Source organism: Brachyhypopomus gauderio, chromosome 6 (genome assembly GCF_052324685.1).
Source record: "Brachyhypopomus gauderio isolate BG-103 chromosome 6, BGAUD_0.2, whole genome shotgun sequence".
In the NCBI taxonomy this organism is placed as follows: Eukaryota; Metazoa; Chordata; class Actinopteri; order Gymnotiformes; family Hypopomidae; genus Brachyhypopomus; species Brachyhypopomus gauderio.
Window position 1 is genome coordinate 18,658,736 of NC_135216.1, and position 18,970 is coordinate 18,677,705.

Consider the following 18,970-nt stretch of genomic DNA (forward strand, 5'->3'; position numbering starts at 1 on the left):
AAGTGACATATGCAACCAGATATATTTATCAATTGTATAATACATGTTTTGAGATTAATTTGGGGCATGTTGAAATTGTCTTAGAGGAATGGTGATACTATGTTTTGAATCCTGTAAAAAGTGTACTTCAACTTTAGCAACTTTCTTCAGACATTAAATGTAGAAAGTGCTACCAAGTTGAGGTATATTTTTCTGCAGATTATACCACACACAAAAGTTTTAACTTATATTTGCAAGCAATTTGTATAGAAATACTGTGCCAAAACATTGATCAGGTTTTAGGTTAACACTATGGAAACATTGAAGAAAATGTCATTTGCATTTCTTTTGTAGGACTGTCTGGAAAGATGATGTACGTCTCAATCACTCCAGTCATTAAGGTAGAAGTGCTCATTTATAGCCACTATTTCATGAGGTGAATGGCTTAAAGGAGGGGCAAGGTGGGATTTAAATTGGAACGGTCATCAGGTATCACTGGGTGCAGTTAAAGGTGCTACACCTCTGATCATGCAACACACAGGAGGAATCTGTTCCAACACAGACTACATTCTTAAGTTTTCCTTACATGTGAGGTTGGGTATTAACATGGAGATTTGTTCTCTGAGCAAAAAAGAGAGGAGCAAGATATTCAGCATCATCCCAGTTTATGACCTAAGAAGCCTTCTGACCTGTTGGCAGATCCAGGTAAGTGCTGGATTTCCAGATAGATCTGAGTGAGTCTAGTTACCAGAGATGTATTTGAAAACAATGTGAAATTCATCACCCATTACCATGCAGTATGGACCCTAAGAAGTGTACACTGAGATTACTTCAAATTGGAGCACTGATGTGAAATATAGCCATAAGTGCTCCAAATTGTGGTACTTTCATCTGTGTCTTGCATCTCCATTTTCTGCAGACTTTGATTCTGTTGCAGATTCAGCTAAAGATCATTGTAATTTCTAACCATTTTAGCTATTCTTAAGCAATGTTTCAATTGAGTTACATGCAATTAATTATTGACACAAGGATTTCAGCTCCCAACTACGTCACAGTATATACCTTAACAAATGCACTGACCTGTTGAACAAAATTTGGTAAGTGCTATTTATTAAGGTAGTTATAAGTGACACATGCAACAAACAATGTGCAATTTAGTTCAAATTTGGTAAGTGCTATTTGTTATGGTAGTTATAAGTGACATATGCAAACATATATTTATCAATTGTTGAATACATGTTTGAGATTAATTTGGGGCATGTTGAAATTGTCTTAGAGGAATGGTGATACTATGTTTTGAATCCTGTAAAAAGTGTACTTCAACTTTAGCAACTTTCTTCAGACATTAAATGTAGAAAGTGCTACCAAGTTGAGGTATATTTTTCTGCAGATTATACCACACACAAAAGTTTTAACTTATATTTGCAAGCAATTTGTATAGAAATACTGTGCCAAAACATTGATCAGGTTTTAGGTTAACACTATGGAAACAATGAAGAAAATGTCATTTGCATTTCTTTTGTAGGACTGTCTGGAAAGATGATGTACGTCTCAATCACTCCAGTCATTAAGGTAGAAGTGCTCATTTATAGCCACTATTTCATGAGGTGAATGGCTTAAAGGAGGGGCAAGGTGGGATTTAAATTGGAACGGTCATCAGGTATCACTGGGTGCAGTTAAAGGTGCTACACCTCTGATCATGCAACACACAGGAGGAATCTGTTCCAACACAGACTACATTCTTGTTTGGAGCACTTATGGCTAATGGCTAATGTTTCAATTCAACTACGTCACAGTATATACCTTAACAAATGCACTGACCTGTTGAACAAAATTTGGTAAGTGCTGTTTATTAAGGTAGTTATAAGTGACACAACAAATAACGTGGAATTTAGTTCATTGGGGAAAAACAGACGAACAGCAAATTCAGCATCATCATAGTTGATGACCTAAGAAGCAATCTGACCTGTTGGCAGATCCTGGTACGTGCTGGATTTCCAGATAGATCTGAGTGAATCTAGTTACCAGAGGTGTATTTGAAAGTTGGTGGCTGGGGGTCGACTCTTGGGGGACTGCTCGTGCCGGCCACTTTCTGGGCTGGAGGGCCGGGGCTGCCGACCTGGGATGTTTGTGTGTTTGTCCTGGCTGGCGGTGGGCGAGAGGGCTCGGGTGGCGCTGCCTCTGGTCTCTGGGGCCGGAGGTGCGGGGAGAGCAGGTGCTGGCTAGGTTATCCAGACGTATGGAGAGTTGGATGAGGTCGTTCAGGGACATGGCCTCCCCCTTACATGCCATCTCAGCTCTCAAAACATCGCTCAAACTCCGGCAATACACCGTGAGAAGCGCTTGTTCATTCCATCCGCTAGAAGCAGCCAGGGTACGGAATTGGAGAGCGTGTTCGGCTGCTGGTCGGTTACCTTGCTTGAGGCGGAGCAGTTGTTCACCAGCATCCTCTCCTGTGGAGGTATGATCAAAGACCTCTTTAAAATGCCCCTCAAAAGCGGAGTAGGAATTTCGAACCGGGGAGTTCGATGTCAAGAGTTCCGTGGCCCAGCTCAAAGACTTACCAGTGAGTAATGTGATCACAAAGGCTACTTTGGATAGATCTGTAGGGAAAGCATGCTTTTGGAGACTGAAATATAGTGAACATTGCAACAAAAAACCTTTGCATAGCCCCGGTGAACAGTCATATTTCTCTGGAATCACCAATCTCACAGCTGAGGTGGGTTGGATATCCGTGGGTGGAGCTACCTGGAAGGGTTGGTTCACTGCGGCTATACCTTGGACTACCTGCGTCAAGTCCTGTATGGTCCTCTCCAGATTGTTGAGATGTTGTTTGTGCGTTCCGAGAAGAGTACCTTGTGATATCAAGGCGGTGTAGAGATCAGGTGGGTCTGCTGGATCCAGGGTGGGTGAAGTATTCTGTAATGCCTGGTGATCAGGCTGTGAATGAGGATCCATGAGCAGAGTGTGCAGGCAAAATTCCTTTAAATCAAGGAGGAAAAAAATACACAAAAAGGGGATTAGCAAAGAGAGACACAGGCCACGGGATGACAGGACACCAGCATCCAGGTCCGAGGACACGGGGGAGGTCAGGCAGAAGTACCGGAGGGCTAGACAGGGGCAAACGACAAAACCAGAGCAAGATCAAGTACCAAAAAGACAATCAGAGAATTCACTAGGAATATGCTCAGTAGTCACTCTTAAAGAGATGGCAATACTTCGCGAGGTAGGGGTGGGGAGGATGGGCTTTAGTACTGGGTTCAATCAGCTTTGACAGAAAACAGCTGATTACTAAAATCCCGGTGATTGTGACCTCTGGTGGTGGACGGAGGTAGTGACTCCAGGTCTGACAGTAAGAATCTGTTCCAACACAGACTACATTCTTACGTTTTCCTTACATGTGAGGTTGGGTACTAATATGGAGATTTGTTCTCTGAGCAAAAAAGAGAGGAACAAGATATTAGGCATTATCTCAGTTTATGACCCAAGAAGCCTTCTGACCTGTTGGCAGATCCTGGTAAGTGCTGGATTTCCAGATAGATCTGAGTGAGTCTAGTTACTAGAGATGTATTTGAAAACTGTGAATGTGAAATGTGAAATTCATCCCCCATTACCATGCAGTATGGACCATAAGAAGTGTACACTGAGATTACTTCAAATTACTTACTGATGTGTTACTTACTTACTGAGATTACTTACTGATGTGAAATATAACCATAAGTGCTCCAAATTGTGGTACTGTCATGTCTTGCATGTCCATTTTCATCTATATTAACAGTGTTTGAACATGTGTACCTAAGAATGTGGCCCATATGTCAAAATATCAGAATGTGTCTGTCATGTGATCACGTAAGTAAGCATACAGTTATAGTTAAACAATCATGTCTCAGTCTAAAGTTTTATTCATTCTATAAAATGTTTTTAAAACCAAAGATAAAAACACCTTAAAATTCCCCAACATAGTACAAAGTCCATCTCTTCCTAAATATTTAAAAGTACAAACATTTTACAAAACAAATCTACGTTATTGCACATCTGTTTCTTGTATTTAAATAAAAATGTGTGTTTTCCATAGGCTGCCTAGCTATTAAGACCAAATATGGTAAGACTTATCAAATTCCACTTTCACTTTCCAAAGCATGGGCCATGCAGAACAAAGACCACGTACATCTGCTTGGGATATTTTCTTACCAAAAACCTTCAACAACACTTGTGTTTATCCCAGTTCCTTTTAAATAATAAATAAGTGCAGATTTAACACACAACAGGCAGCACAGTAATGTGGCTATTTATGAGCCATGTCATCTGAATGAATTATAGAGAAGGTATTATTACATGAACCAAACTCTTGACCAATCATCAAAAATATCCACCTTTCTTTGATATGTTGATATGTACACAGATTCCAAGTCTAAATGCACATGTGAAATGTTATGTTTTTGGCAAGAGTAACACTTAAAGATCTGACATGAGGGACATTCTGTTCACACAAAAAAGTCCTCTGCACACAGCACCAGTGCCCACATGTGCACACACACATACATTCACACACTCATGATTCTAATAAGCATAATATGATCATACACTCAGGAACCTCTCCTGACTTACAATGATCTTATGACCTTAAGATCTCAGTGCTACACAGCACATTTGAGGAGCCAGGCGATGAACCTCAGGTCAAAGAGGATCATGGTTTGTGCTACTTGTCTATGAGGCCTGCCTCTTTGATCTTCACATAGAAGAACTTCTCCAGCAGGTTGGCACACTTGTAGTACTCGCTCTCTGGCGGGTTGTACTCGCGACAATTCGTGAAGATCCGCTGCATGTCTGCCATGAACAGCTTCCGTGTTGTGTAGTAGCGACTCTTCAAACGCTCACTCATGGTCTTCAAGTCTACACACATGTGCAAACACAAAATGTCATGTGGATGATGATGATGTAAAAAAAAAAAAAAAAAAAGCAGGAGTGAAGCAAAACTGCTGTGTAAGCTTGTACTGCTCACATCAACCTGCAGCTGTAACTGCAGCTGTAACCTGTTAGCTCTAACCATAACCCTGGTGTTCTAGGAGCAGAGAACATACTAAAATACACAGAATATGCATACTTCACCAGCACTGAGAAACTGAGGGAGAATAAAGAGGTGTTTAGTGGTTCATGTTGGCAGAACTGTGGACTATGAGAGAATGGTGTATCGCACACATACCCATAGGAAAGCGAATGACCTGGTAATAACCAGGTGCTTCGATCTTCTTAACAGGCTCCATAAAGGGCCATGCGTTCTGGTGCGACTGGGTGAACACAGGAAATACGTCAGCTGACACGTCCACACACCCAGTTTATGAAGGGTTGGACATATGGAGTGTGTACATGTGTGATCACCAGAAGTGGGCAGGAACGCGTTACATTTACTCAAGTACCTTTTTGGAAAAAATGTACTTGTGAGAGTAGTTTTAATATGAAAGACTTCTACTTTTACTTGAGTAAATATGTGGTGAGAAAAACACAACTCTTACTCCATTACAATCGGATTTGTACCTGCTCGCTACTGTTACTTTAGTTTTGTAAATAATTCGTTTTTCAGTGAGAAGACTGACCAACATCTTGTCACCTGAGTATGTGTGACCAATCAAATGAAGCCGGTCAGTCACGTGATCGCATACGCAAACTTTCTCCACTGGTAGCAAGAAAGTGACAGAAAAACCTACCGAACATCCCTGACCTCATACAGCCAATGTTTACATTACAAACGTGTAAAAGGACAGTTATATAATGCGCTGTCAGTTGTGTCTGCCAAAACATGTGGACATTTCAGCGTACAAGAACTCAACGTCAAATTTGAGGAAACATGTTGCGATAAGTTTGCCATATGTATAATTTTGACTTCTTTGTGTAATGCTATATCTTTGATACAACTGCAGGCATAATTTAGTATGATGTAATTATTAAATGTAACACAGTGCAATACTAAAAACCAGTTCAAACTCTGTGAGTGTTCACACTAGCAATATATAATTATTTAGTTGAAGCAAAGTTTGCTACAAATTGTTTCAGTTGGCGTCAAGTTGTAGCGACACGTATTGGCTGACAGTCTGCTCAGTTAGTGCCTTTGTGGAATACATTGAAGTTACTCAGGCCTAATAATTAGGAACAAACAAAAATACATATTTATAATAAATAATATTTATATATTATATTTATTTATAATAAATTATTTTTGTTATCATTAAAAGTCATTGTTTCCAGTAATTCAATTTTCCATGATATAATTTACTGACGCGAGACAGTACTCTGCATTTACTCACTACTTGAGTAGCTTATAATCAAAGTACTTTTTAACTTTTACTCAAGTACATTTTTGGATGCACACTTACTTTTACTTGAGTAAAATTTGGTTCAAGTAACTACTTTTACTTGAGTAAAATTGTTGAATACTCTACCCACCTCTGGTGATCACTAGAGCGTGTACATGTGTGATCACTAGAGTGTGTGTACACGTGTGATCACCTTGACCTGTTGCAGAATGGTCTTTAAGGTGCTGTACAGATGATCTGGATCTTTTACCTCTCTGCTGTAACAAACAAAGACTGATGTTACATTTTTACAGACTCACCCACAATCACTTCCAAGCATGGATGAGTCACCAAGGTCACATGATCAGCTGAGTAAAACTCTTAATCCCAAAACCAAATCAATTCAGGTTCTACAGGTTTATTTCAGATTGTAAAAAATCCTGGCAAGCTAATGATGAACAGATCAACTCCAGTCACTGCAGTCGTGCTGAGCCCTAAAACACTTTTCCAGCTCTAACGTGACTGGAACACTGATTCATTTAAAGTGAAATACAAACAGTGTTCGTAGCACATAACTGCCAGGATTGCTTCTCTGACTAGTTTACTCAGTTCTGTTTACTGTAATGTGCTTCTGTCTTGATAGTGAGACACAATGTCAAATACCTTGGCAAATAATTGATCACTGATTAATGAATAATTAACACATATAAATTTACCAGTACACAATTGTACTAGAAAAATATTTGTTAGAACTTAGTCAGATGTTGCTTGTAAATATTTCAAAGTTCCTAGTAAAATAATGGATAACAGGTCTTGAACATAAACTATATTTAAACAGTATATTTGCAATCAAATCTGATAAGTGCACATTTACTGCTTACACGTGTACAGTAATAGAAGTAATTTCCTACATACATGCTTACAGTGAAAACAGTAATTTCCTACTTATGTGTGTAGAGTAATAGCAGTACTTTAACAGGTTAACATGTACAGTATTAGTACTTTCAAATTCATGTATGAATAAAAAAATTATGTATGTATGTCTGATGTGCTCATTGTGCTTAAACACAGAAGCAATCCAAGAAAACACGAAAAAAAAAACACTTAAAAAAAAGATGGTATTTGTTTTTACCCTTTCCCCACAGGTTTCCAGCCTGTTTCACCTGTAAATAGAAGAAATAAACAAGAACTGAGATCTCTAAAAATGAGAAGCACACACAACATAGCACAGACACACTGATCCAATGCCAAAATGCTTATTCACGTACGTATGCCTGGAATACTCTCAATGGGAATCTGTCGAACACCTTCCTTAAAACAGGACAGGCCAGGATACACCTTCCGAATCTGTGCCTGTTTCCTCTCGATCAGCTTTTTAATGATCTACAAGATATGGAGACAATCACAGAGTCCGGTAAGCAGAGGAAGAAAATGTTCACCTATTTCCCAACATCCTGTCTTAACAGCCTTGTAGCGCGGAGCAGAAAATGGTTCACAAACAGACTGTTGTACCACAACGTACTAGGAAATGTGGGTGACAAGAATACAAACGTGTCTACTCACATACAGACACGCGTACACACACACACACACACATACATACACACACCTCTTTCTGTTTTTTGATGATGACGGAGAACTCTGTGTAGGGGATGCTCGGGTTGAGCTCACAGCCCATTAGTGTGGCACCTTCATAATCCTTAATGTAGCCCACATACTTGGCTTTGGGCACTTTAATGTCCTTTGAAAAGCCCTAGTGCAGAAAGAAAGAAAATCTGAATTAACACAATCATCACACGTGAAAAAAAAATTTTGGATTTTGGATTATTTTAATATATCAGTAACATATATTCAATTGGTGTAAACTGATAAATATGTACTTAACTAATGAAAATAGTGTTCAATACTGTTTTTTTCCCATGCATTTTGAACAGCCAATCACACTGACCTGCTTTTTGAAGTAACCAATAGCGTACTCATCAGCATATGTGAGGAAGTTGAGGATCTCATGCTTGATGTGGTACTCTTTCAGATGGTTCATAAGGTGAGTTCCATAACCCTGGAGAAAGACCAATAATTACACTGGTGCTTCATCACTGACAATAATTATTGACAATTTCTGTTTGAGTGAAAATCAAACAGAGCTGTGTAAGCTTGTAATGGAAAGAGGGGATGGAAGGTGCAACATGGACAACTGGAAGAGATGAAATAGTGGCTGGACAGTCGTACCTTGACCTGCTCGTTGGACGTTACAGCACAAAAAACAATCTCCGTGAAGCCCTGCGATGGGAACATGCGGAAGCAGATCCCCCCAATTACACGGCCATCTTTGATTAGAGACAGTGTCTTGTGCTTCCTGTGTGTGGAGGGCAAAACTCTGTTACTAACTAAAAATAAATGAGGATAATAGCTCAGGATTGCATTACAGACCACGCCTTCTCATATAAGAGGCTGTCTCATTACATTACAGACCACTCTTCATATAAGAGGCTGTCTCATTCACGGACGTAATTTTGGGGGGGGGGACTTTTTCAAAAGCCGGCTTTGGTCCCCCCCAGTTTTTACGGTTAAATCCAAATATTTAAATAGCGACGAATCCATGCCCCCCCCCCACTTTTGAAATCAAAATTACGTCCATGGTCTCATTACATTACAGACCACTCTTCATATAAGAGGCTGTCTCAGATGAAAGACTAAATAGTCGCAGTAGCCAAGAAGTGTGGCTTAAAGGTGGCAGTGGGGGCAATAATACCAAATACTACAGACAAGCATGATCAGTATAAAAGGAGGTATTCTATCCTAACACAGGACACAAGCAGTTAACAGTTCAAAGGTCACCAGCAGACGGGACATACGGGTCGAAGACGAGGCGTGTGATGTACTCTTTGGGCATGCGGGGCAGCTGGTGGGAGAAGACATTCTGGAGACCCACGAGCCACATCAAGATGCTCCTGTTGGGCTTTTGATTGAGGGAGTTGCCAATGACGTGGAACTCGATCACTCCTCGACGCTCTTCTAGTCGAGCGGCTTCATCTCGGGCAGAGTGAGCCGACAGCAGGCTCGTCTGAGGGGAAGGTGGAGAACAGAGTGAGAGTTTAAATTGCAGTTGAAACCAGCAACAAATATACAAAAAGCCATAACTGTGGTTTCAGTCATGGCCTGGTGGTAGGGAACTGGTCTTGTGACCGGAGGGTCGCGGGTTCGATTCCCAGACCTGAGGCCATGACTGAGGTGCCCTTGAGCAAGGCACCTAACCCCAACTGCTCCCTGGGCGCCGGGCTAGGGCTGCCCACCGCTCTGGGCACGTGTGATCCACAGCCCCCTAAGTAATCACTAGTGTGTGTGTGCGTGTTCTAACTGCACAGATGGGTTAAAAGCGGAGGACAAATTTCGATTGCGGTGTAAAAATCATAATTGACAAAATACGGCACATATACATTTTACATTTACAGATTCACTGGACATCATTGAGCAGGCCCTGACATTATTGTGATATATCACTACAATAATCATCACAGATTCTGTACCTCCGGTCCGAGCATAGCGGTGGGGTCCGTGATGGTGGACATGACTTCGTTAATCAGCTCCATGGGAATATCACCAATAACCCGGGCTTTCTTAGCACACTCATGAGACATGGTCTCTAAAGACTTTCGTTTTTCTCCACCTTCAAACACATCCACAACCAAAAACACTGAAAGGTGCAAGCTTTGATTCCAATTAACCAACTGTAAACTGCATCTTTATTAGCTGGAACATAAAATTTAAAATATTGTACAAAGCCTCCACCGCCACCACATCAGAGCATTAAAAAAATTACAATCGAGAGATAATAGATAGATGGTGCTTAGCATGATGAATTATAGGTGATAGTCGTGCTTGCCTGGGCTGGGTTCCACAGATGCAGTTTTCCGTGCTGGACTCACACTGTCCACCCCTGCCGTGTCCACAGGGGTGGAGCTACTGGTGCAGTACAGTGTCCGGGCCACACTGATCACTGAACAGAACCCAAACATCAGCAATCAAGAGAGATTCATCATGCATACACCAGCTTAAATCACAAACCTCCACAAAGTCAAAGCTCTTTCTAAACAAACCTACACAAAGTGAAAGTCTTTCCACCATGCTAATGAAACCCTAATCTGCCGTGTGGAGGAAGTGCTTCTGCTTATGCAGCAAGTTGTGAATGCATCTCCACAGGGGTGTGCACCTGAAACACACCACACATCCAGCTGTCTACTTCTTAACTCGGGCCTCCTTGTTGCCCGAGGAACCATATGGCACACACAATTGTGATACCTCTCTCGTTAACGTCTGGTTATCTAGTTAAGTTCTAACAAATGGACAAAAGGAGCAACCTGCCTAACATGGGGTTGAAACGTGAGAGGGCCAGGTAGGTCCTGTGTGAGAGGGGCTGTGGGCAAGAGCAACAAACTCACTCCTCATTTAGAGAGAGTGTGGGGGCACTGGATAAGAAACAAATGAATATTCCATGAAATAGACAATAGACACAGAATAGAAAGGGCTTGCAAATCTAACATATTACCCAGCTAGCTACATAACATGAGCTACAAGCCACCCCCAAAAATACTTTGACCAGGAATCACATGTAATTGTGGACTGGTGGAAGGAGATGGACGTCTCATGTGTGCCTGTCTGACATGTTAGAGCTGTATAAGCATAACTGCTTCTCCTCTTGCTCCTCATGCTAGTCTAGACTGCTCTGGGATCAGTGTGTAGCTCTACACTGTAGCTACCTAATAATGATATTTAGCACTTTTTATTTTACTACTATTTATTTATTGCTGCATAAGGCCATATATTAATTGAATTATTAATTCAATTCCCCTCCTGCTCCAACTGAATTTGCTAATTCTGAGGGACGGCTATACTTCAGGAGAAGTTCAGTGTTTCAGTCTAGTCACCTCTGGGGATTTGGCCCCCTGAAGAGCCAGCCATGAAGTTTTCACTCCAGATAGGAGAACTGGAACTGTACACCTCCTCCTCCAGCATAGACAGGAACCTAATACACATGCACACACACACGCACACACAAACACATGAATATATGCATGCACATATACAGAAACACAAACGCAGAAGCCTACACATCCAGTCACATGCACGCACACACACACACACACACACGTGTATGCACACATGCAGGAACACACACACACACACACACACACACACACACACACACACACACACACAGGCACAACACACACCCACACAGTATTCATAAAACACATTCATAACAGTATGCAGACTCAAGACAGGAGGTGTGATGCTATGTGTTGTTTGTGGTCTGTGTCCTCACTTGGGGAAGTGGGTGAGGATGAGTGTGCGTTTTTCAGGAGGCAGTTTGTCCTTCTCCTGTCTGGCCTGCTCCAGCAACTGCTTCCTCATGACCGTGAAGACGGAACGCAGGAGAGTGCGCCCGAAAACCTGCGTGGCCTCGTAGCGCGGGAGGCTGTCACAGAACAGTGGCACATTACAGTAGCACAGCCACCTGCAACACACACAAACACACATATAAACACAAACACACATAGAAACACAGGCACACATAGAAACACAGGCACACACAAGTTAAACATAGAAAGACAAATACAGGCATACATACATATATACATACATATACATACATAAAATATGGCTGTGACATACACATATATATATATATATATATATACACATACATACATACATATATATATATACACACACACACACACACCACTTTATTAGGTACACCTGTCCAGCTACTCATTAACGCAAATGTCGAATCAGCCAATCACATGGTAGCAACTCAATGTATTTAGGCATGTAGACATGGCCAAGACGATCTCCTGCAGTTCAAACCGAGCATCAAAATGGGGAATAAAAGTGATTTGAACGTGGGATGGTTGTTGGTGACAAGATGGCTGGTCTGAGTATTTCAGAAACTGCTGATCTACTGGGATTTTCATGCACAACCATCCCTAGGGTTTAAAGAGAATGCTCCAAAAAACAGAAAATATCCAGTGAGCAGCAGTTCTGTGGGCGCAAATGCCTTGTTGATGCCAGAGATCAGAGAAAAATGGCCAGACTGGTTCAGGCTGACAGAACAGAACCCTGAGGCAGATGGGCTACAGCAGCAGAAGACCACACCGGGTGCCACTCCTGTCAGCTAAGAACAGGAAAGTGAGGCTACAATTCACACAGGCTCACAAATATTGGAGAATAGAAGATTGGAAAAATGTTGCCTGGTCTGATGAGTCTCGAGTTCTGCTGCGACATTCAGATTGTAGGGTCAGAATTTGGAGTCAACAACATAAAAGCATGGATCCATCCTGCCTTGCATCAACGGTTCAGGCTGGTGGTGGTGGGGCAATGGTGTGGGGGATACCCCCCCCCCCCCTCCTCCATTAGTACCAATTGAGCATCATGTCAATGCCACAGCCTACCTGAGTATTGTTGCTGACCATGTCCATCCCTTTATGACCACAGTGTACCCATCTTCTGATGGCTACTTCCAGCAGGATAACGCACCATGTCATAAAGCGCGAATCATCTCAAGAGGGTTTTCCATCCACCAAGTTTTTGCGCATTTTGAAAATGCGCATGAAAAAAGCTGGATGGAAAAAGTCCAAAATTCGAAAAAAGCACCAAATATCGCAAAAAGATTTTTACGCTAGGAGGAGGTGGAAAAGTTAGACTACCGCATCACCAAAATTCGGAAAAACTGGATGGAAAAGGGTTTTTTGCACTAACGATGACGTATCATGCCTCAAATCATGTGGTTCTGTACATGATCGCGATGTAAAGATGGCAAATGCATACAAAAACAGTTCTGGAGAGAGCAAAAATTGAATTTTACTTCTCCATGTATTGAAAAGAAAAAAAAAGTTTCAAAACCTCAACGTGCAAAAATGCGTAACTGCCAGATGGATGTAAAAACCACTATTGTTTGGCGTCCTCTCACTTGATCTAAAGTTTATTCGCATATCTGTAATGAATGGAAACAAAGCTTAATTCGCATTTTTTTCTGCCGAAACTTGGAAATTGCGCATTATTTTTTCGAAAGGTTTGGATGGAAACCCGGCTTCAGACTGGTTACTTGAACACGACAATGAGTTCAATGTACTCAAATGGCCTCCACAGTCACCAGATCTCAATCCAATAGAGCACCTTTGGGATGTGGTGGAATGGGAGATTTGCATCATGGATGTGCAGTCGACAAATCTGCAGCAACTGAGTGATGCTATCATGTCAATATGGACCAGACTCTCTGAGGAATGTTTCCAGTTCCTTGTTGAATTTATGCCACGAAGGATTAAGGCAGTTTTGCAGGCAAAAGTACAACCCAGTACTAGCAAGGTGTATCTAATAAAGTGGCCAGTGAGTGTATATACCAGTGACCGTATATATAATGGACGGTACGTCGCCGTTGACTCCCATTGTGAACTTATAAAGCCACCAAGATGGCCGCACGGACACCGCCATCTTGGATGCGCTTGCGCAGTAAATGACAATTGGAGCCAGAGCATGCGCATTAGAACCGGTAGGCAGGACAGTATCTCCGCCAGAGACCTTATCTCCGCCCCAACATTCATTAGGAAACGCCCACCAGTATAGACACTTTTTACATTTTACAAAATAAACAAAGGTAAAAGGTTTTAATACTGCTGTCGAGAGTTTTGCTGTCGAGAGCTTTGATGTTGAGCGTGTTCACATTTGAGCGTCTGGTATTAGATGTCAACCAATGCAGCTATTAACACCTTATCACCACACCCCTTTAGATAACACTTAATAACTTCTATAAAATCTGTTTATCGTAGAGAAAAACACTGGGAGAGATACTAACGCAATGGGGTGTTATAGAATTGACTAAATATAATTGCTCAAAAAACATTTTACGTGTAATAAAAATTCAAAGTTTCTCGTCCGGCCCGTCCGCTTACATGGGAATGGGCGGGGTTAAAAGTTGTACTGCAGCCAGCCACTAGAGGGCAGCTGACTCACAGAGGCTTCACTTTTCACTCGTATCGTCCAGTCCACTTATATATACGGTCTCTGGTATATACACACGTAGATATTTACACAGGCACATACACACAAAGCCCTTACATACAAACACACATGTGACCATAAAACACACAAGTAAACAAAGGCATGTCTACACAAACCACAAGTAAACACTCATATAAACAAAGACACACAAACTACATGTGAAACACATAAATGCAGTACACAAAGACAACACACACACACACACACACATGAACAGGCACAATTACAGCACAGTGTTCCCATGGAGAAGGAAACACAGCTGTATGGCGATGTCCCTCGGCTCTGGTGTACCTGGTGTAGTTGATCTTGTAACCAGCAGCATCATCAGGGGCTACCCGCTGCTTCCTCTGGGATGGAGTCTCTAGCTGCCAGAAGTTGATCTGCTTGAGGAACATCTTGGCCAGCTCCACAATGGTTTGCCGCTCTTTACAAGGGAGGTGACTGAACTTATACTGCACAAAGTTATTCACCCCCTAGGACACAGGACAACATCCAGTATGTAAATAAGACTTGACAGTGCTTCAAAACTAACAAAAGAAACAGCAAAACATTTTGTTTTTATGTGAAGTTCATTCTCAAAACCACTTTATTAAATGATTCATAATCATAACTTCTATGTCAAGCTGGGAATATTTGACTAGTACCTTGAGGTGTAGCATTTTCAAAAGGGACCCATAGAAATAGTTTGGAAACAATAAATTCTGACTTCAAAGAAGCCATGTCTGTTCTAAATCACCGCTTATGTGATCGTAACTACTTTCATCAGCTATTCTGCATCCAAGAACATTTACGTAAGGAACACTGAGGTATAGTCAGTCTGACAACATAATCTATAACTTTTCATTTTGAACCTATGTCATTAGCAATGTCACATTTTTTGGGTTAGCTATGTCATTCACTATGTCACATACTTGGATTAGCTATTCCTTTAACTATGTCACATGCTTTGGGTGGCTGGAGCCAATCCCAGCAACTCCAGGCGAAGGCAGGGTACACCATGGGCAGGTCGCCAGTCCACCACATGGCCAACACACACACACGCACGCACACCTACGGGCAATTTAGAGTGATCAATCAACCTAACACGCATGTCTTTGGACCATGGGAGGAAACCGGAGTACCCGGAGAAAACCCACACAGGCACAGGGAGAACATGCAAACTCCACACAGAGCAGCCCAGACCGAGAATCGAACTTATATATATCAGTTTACCTGTTCAATGCTGGGTTTCTCAAATGGTGGGCTCTCCAAAGCTTCCACCACAGGCTTCCCCATTTGCAATATGCATTTCCTCAGCAGCTAAAAATATTTAACATGCATGTTAGGACTTGCCTAAGAAAGACACATCAAAAACACATATAATCTAGGTTTCAGCCATGACACTTGTTTCTGGCAGTGTCTTAGTTTAAATTTTATTTTTGGACTGTAACCTTTTTGTGCTAGCTAGCTGAGTAGAGAAGAGTGTCTGCTAACTTCCAGACGCTCCAGACTTCCAGTAAATGTAATTCAAAATGTCAATGTAAACAAAATCCAGCATGCACCCTAATATACTATTCATATACGTAATACTTTATATGTATAATGAGTCCTTTATAGTTAGAAAAACTGAAAAGTAGAGTTGGTGAGGGACATGTCACAGTGAATTCAGAAAATCACCTTAAACAGAGAGAAGTAGACTTGTTTAGTGTCAGCATCCTCCTCCTTGTGGACACAGGTGTAGAGGTACTCCACATCCTGCACAATACCCAGCAGCCTGTTCATCTCCTCTTCTGATACGTTCTCCAGGTGTGTCACATGATCGCCTGGTTGATATGAGAGGAATGAAGCCTTACTCAACAGGTCTGTCATATTCCCCCATGCAGTTTACATTACACACCACAGGCAGACATTTGGGACTACTACATTTTTGCGTCTCCAGTATCCGCATCTTACCTAAGGGATGACTGCAGCTCCGGCACGGCTCAAGGAGATTAACAGCAATCGACTGCTCTGCCCTAGGAGGGGTTGGGGGTGGTGGGGTCGGCGGTGGATTCTGACTTTTCCAGCCATTACATTTACAAGCTCCTTCAGCCTGAGGGAGAAACTATAACATCAGCTGCCAGAAATGGTAGGGCTTAAACACTAGCATAAATTTATATAGTTTTGACCAATTTTGCTAAGATAATTTTTTAAGACTTTTTAGATACATTAATAAATACCTAACCCTTTATAGATACGTTAGTAAATGTAAATGTGCCATATGTTGTCAATTGTGATTTTTTCACAGCAATCGAAATTGGTCCTCCACTTTTAACCCATCTGTGCAGTTAGAACACACACACACACACACACACACACACACACACACTAGATGATTACTAGGGGTCTGTGGATCACACATGCCCAGAGCGGTGGGCAGCCCTAGCCTGGCGCACAGGGAGCAGTTGTGGGTAGGTGCCTTGCTCAAGGGCACCTCAGTCATGGCCTCAGGTCTGGGAATTGAACCCACGACCCTCCGGTCACAAGACCAGTTCCCTACCACCAGGCCATGACTGCCCCCTATACCTAACCCTTTATAAATACATTAGTAAGCGCTTAACTCTTCATTAGATACATTAGTAAGTACCTAACCCTTTATAGATACATTAGTAAGCACTTAACTCTTCATTAGATACATTAGTAAGTACCTAACCCTTTATTAGATACATTAGTAAATACTTAACTCTTTATTATATACATTAGTAAATAACCCTTTACTATATACATCTACCTTCTGTTGGCATTTTTAGATACATCTACATTGTATCGACACTCCACTTTATCAGGCATAAGCATAACGTAAGGAAAAGTATCATTCAATTTAAACAGATTTTCAAAATAAGCAGTTTAAATAGCCCATGATTATTACTGCTACATTCAGCTCAAGTCGAAACCATTTAAATCTATTTGAATATTCCCAAACAATAACGCTTCCAAATTTAGCTTAAGCACATGTCTGTAGATCGATTTCACTTCAGGATGAGGACTATACATTAGATTTCGAATGGGCAAAAAACCGGAGATCGAATAACGAACTTCTCATTTGTTAAACTCTAATTTCATTAACTTCTAATATTCCAATAAAACTTAACAAAAAAAAAACACGAAGCTGTGGCAGCGCGCTGGAACGTGCGCGTGCGAGGCCCCGCCCCCCAGCAGCTGTCATCCTGTCATAACAAAGACGCCGCTCGAGCCTCCCGAGGACGGACGCTTTGCACGTCTCGTGTTTCATAACAAAGTTAAACAGGACAGCTTACTCATGTCGGCATAAATATCCCAAAAAAATGCAGTCAACAAGATAAAAACGTGCACGCCTGATCTAAAACACTTAAACTGACAGCCCGCCAACTCTGCCCAGTGTTTACGTCCTCTTACCCACTTTGGCCAAACAGCGTTTTATCTGCTCAGATCACGGAAATACTCGCACACAACATATTCTCTCGTGTTATTAGTGGGCTTGCATGCAAAAAGACCATTACGGTGAGGGGAAACCGTCCCCAGCTAATTTAAAACGTAATGGTGGGTGAAGCGGTGGCTTTTGTGCTGTGCTTGCACATTTAAGAGTGAGTTCAGTTGGAAGCAGCACTCGTATAACACCAGATAAACTAAACGAAAAAAATCGACAGACGTTACCGGATTTCACATTCTGCTTTAGTATACATGACTGCGTCTGCGACGAACCTTACAAGAGGAGTATACACCGAGTTTCTCCAGTTTCTTCAGGCGCGGGGAGGAGCGGAGCTGAGCCTTCTTCACGGCGATACGTGCGGAGCCCACCGCGGTGCCAGAACATTCCGATCCGCCAGCTCCCGGCGCGGCCGGAGTGGAGCCCGCCGCGCCCACGGCCGGGGAGCCCTGTTGAATCCCCGAATTTTCCGCCATCTCGGATCCCGGCTTCGATTTTGTGCTCCGAAATCCTCGACGACCGCGCAGCGCGTCGCTCTCTACTCCTCCACAGCGGGATCAGACATGGCGTTCATCCCTGTTTTTCATTTGACATTGTAAATGCTTCGCGCGTCCACTAGGGGAAACATAAAGGATACGACTCCACTACGACTCCGAGCAGGGGAGGATACAAAAATACAGCACTCGGCTGCAATTTCAAGGTCAAATGGACGCTATTAAGAGGTGGTAAAATACGAGTATAACCGTATTTGTTTATAGTTAATTTCAAGTATTACTGCAGAAACCACACGTAGAAGGAAGTGCAGCAACTCTTAACGGTACACGCCCAGCGTGTATTCATTATGCACTGCCATCAAACCTATGAAATACAAGGCACATTCGATTAGGACTGTGCAAATCTACGTCTGATGGAAGATGAAAATCATTTTTAGCCCTTGAAGGTTTTCAACCCAAACTTCCACGTGTTGCTCCTCTTCTTAGTAGTACAGTCGGGCAATAACTCGGTGCCATTTTAAAACCAACAACCTCATGGGCTACACTCCCTGGTTAACTACACACGACGCGCGAGACTGACGGAGGGCGAGCTCGAGCACAACGTAAAGTGACTAATTACAACGCAGGGCTGAAGATGTGTACACGCAACATTAACCTTAAAATTGTCGAATTGCGCAAAGTCAAATATTGCACCACATCCACCAGTGATTACTGTCAAAACTTTA

General features: G+C 42.1%; 1 protein-coding gene across 3 annotated transcripts; it reads right to left on the reverse strand.

The window, feature by feature from the left end:
- Positions 1 to 3,858: 3,858 nt before the first annotated feature.
- Positions 3,859 to 18,914, reverse strand: kat2b (K(lysine) acetyltransferase 2B). 3 transcript variants are annotated; one of them, XM_077009340.1, is made up of 18 exons: positions 18,027 to 18,914; positions 16,260 to 16,398; positions 15,984 to 16,129; positions 15,540 to 15,626; positions 14,619 to 14,800; positions 11,593 to 11,784; positions 11,195 to 11,292; positions 10,153 to 10,266; positions 9,797 to 9,936; positions 9,125 to 9,333; positions 8,499 to 8,625; positions 8,218 to 8,328; positions 7,879 to 8,022; positions 7,538 to 7,652; positions 7,402 to 7,432; positions 6,484 to 6,544; positions 5,183 to 5,267; positions 3,859 to 4,872 (listed from the first exon to the last, which is right to left on the reverse strand). In XM_077009340.1, the coding sequence occupies exons 1-18, from the start codon at positions 18,225 to 18,227 to the stop codon at positions 4,679 to 4,681; spliced, it is 2,376 nt and encodes a 791-aa protein (XP_076865455.1). In that variant the 5' UTR covers positions 18,228 to 18,914; the 3' UTR covers positions 3,859 to 4,678. The 3 variants fall into 3 exon arrangements, with proteins under 3 accessions (XP_076865455.1, XP_076865454.1, XP_076865456.1); XM_077009339.1 differs by having other exon boundaries at positions 6,484 to 6,547; XM_077009341.1 differs by having other exon boundaries at positions 6,484 to 6,547; positions 18,032 to 18,169.
- Between the last annotated feature and the right edge of the window lie 56 nt (positions 18,915 to 18,970).

What these genes read in the sequence shown, in the direction of transcription:
- kat2b (XM_077009339.1), bottom strand. Translation starts at nt 18,227, where the DNA reads ATGGCGGAAAATTCGGGGATTCAACAGGGCTCCCCGGCCGTGGGCGCG. An exon ending in ATCCTCACCCACTTCCCCAA is followed by an intron (nt 11,293 to 11,592) that starts GTGAGGACACAG and finishes CATGTGTATTAG; the next exon opens with GTTCCTGTCTATGCTGGAGG. An exon ending in TCATCAAAAAACAGAAAGAG is followed by an intron (nt 7,653 to 7,878) that starts GTGTGTGTATGT and finishes CATATCTTGTAG; the next exon opens with ATCATTAAAAAGCTGATCGA.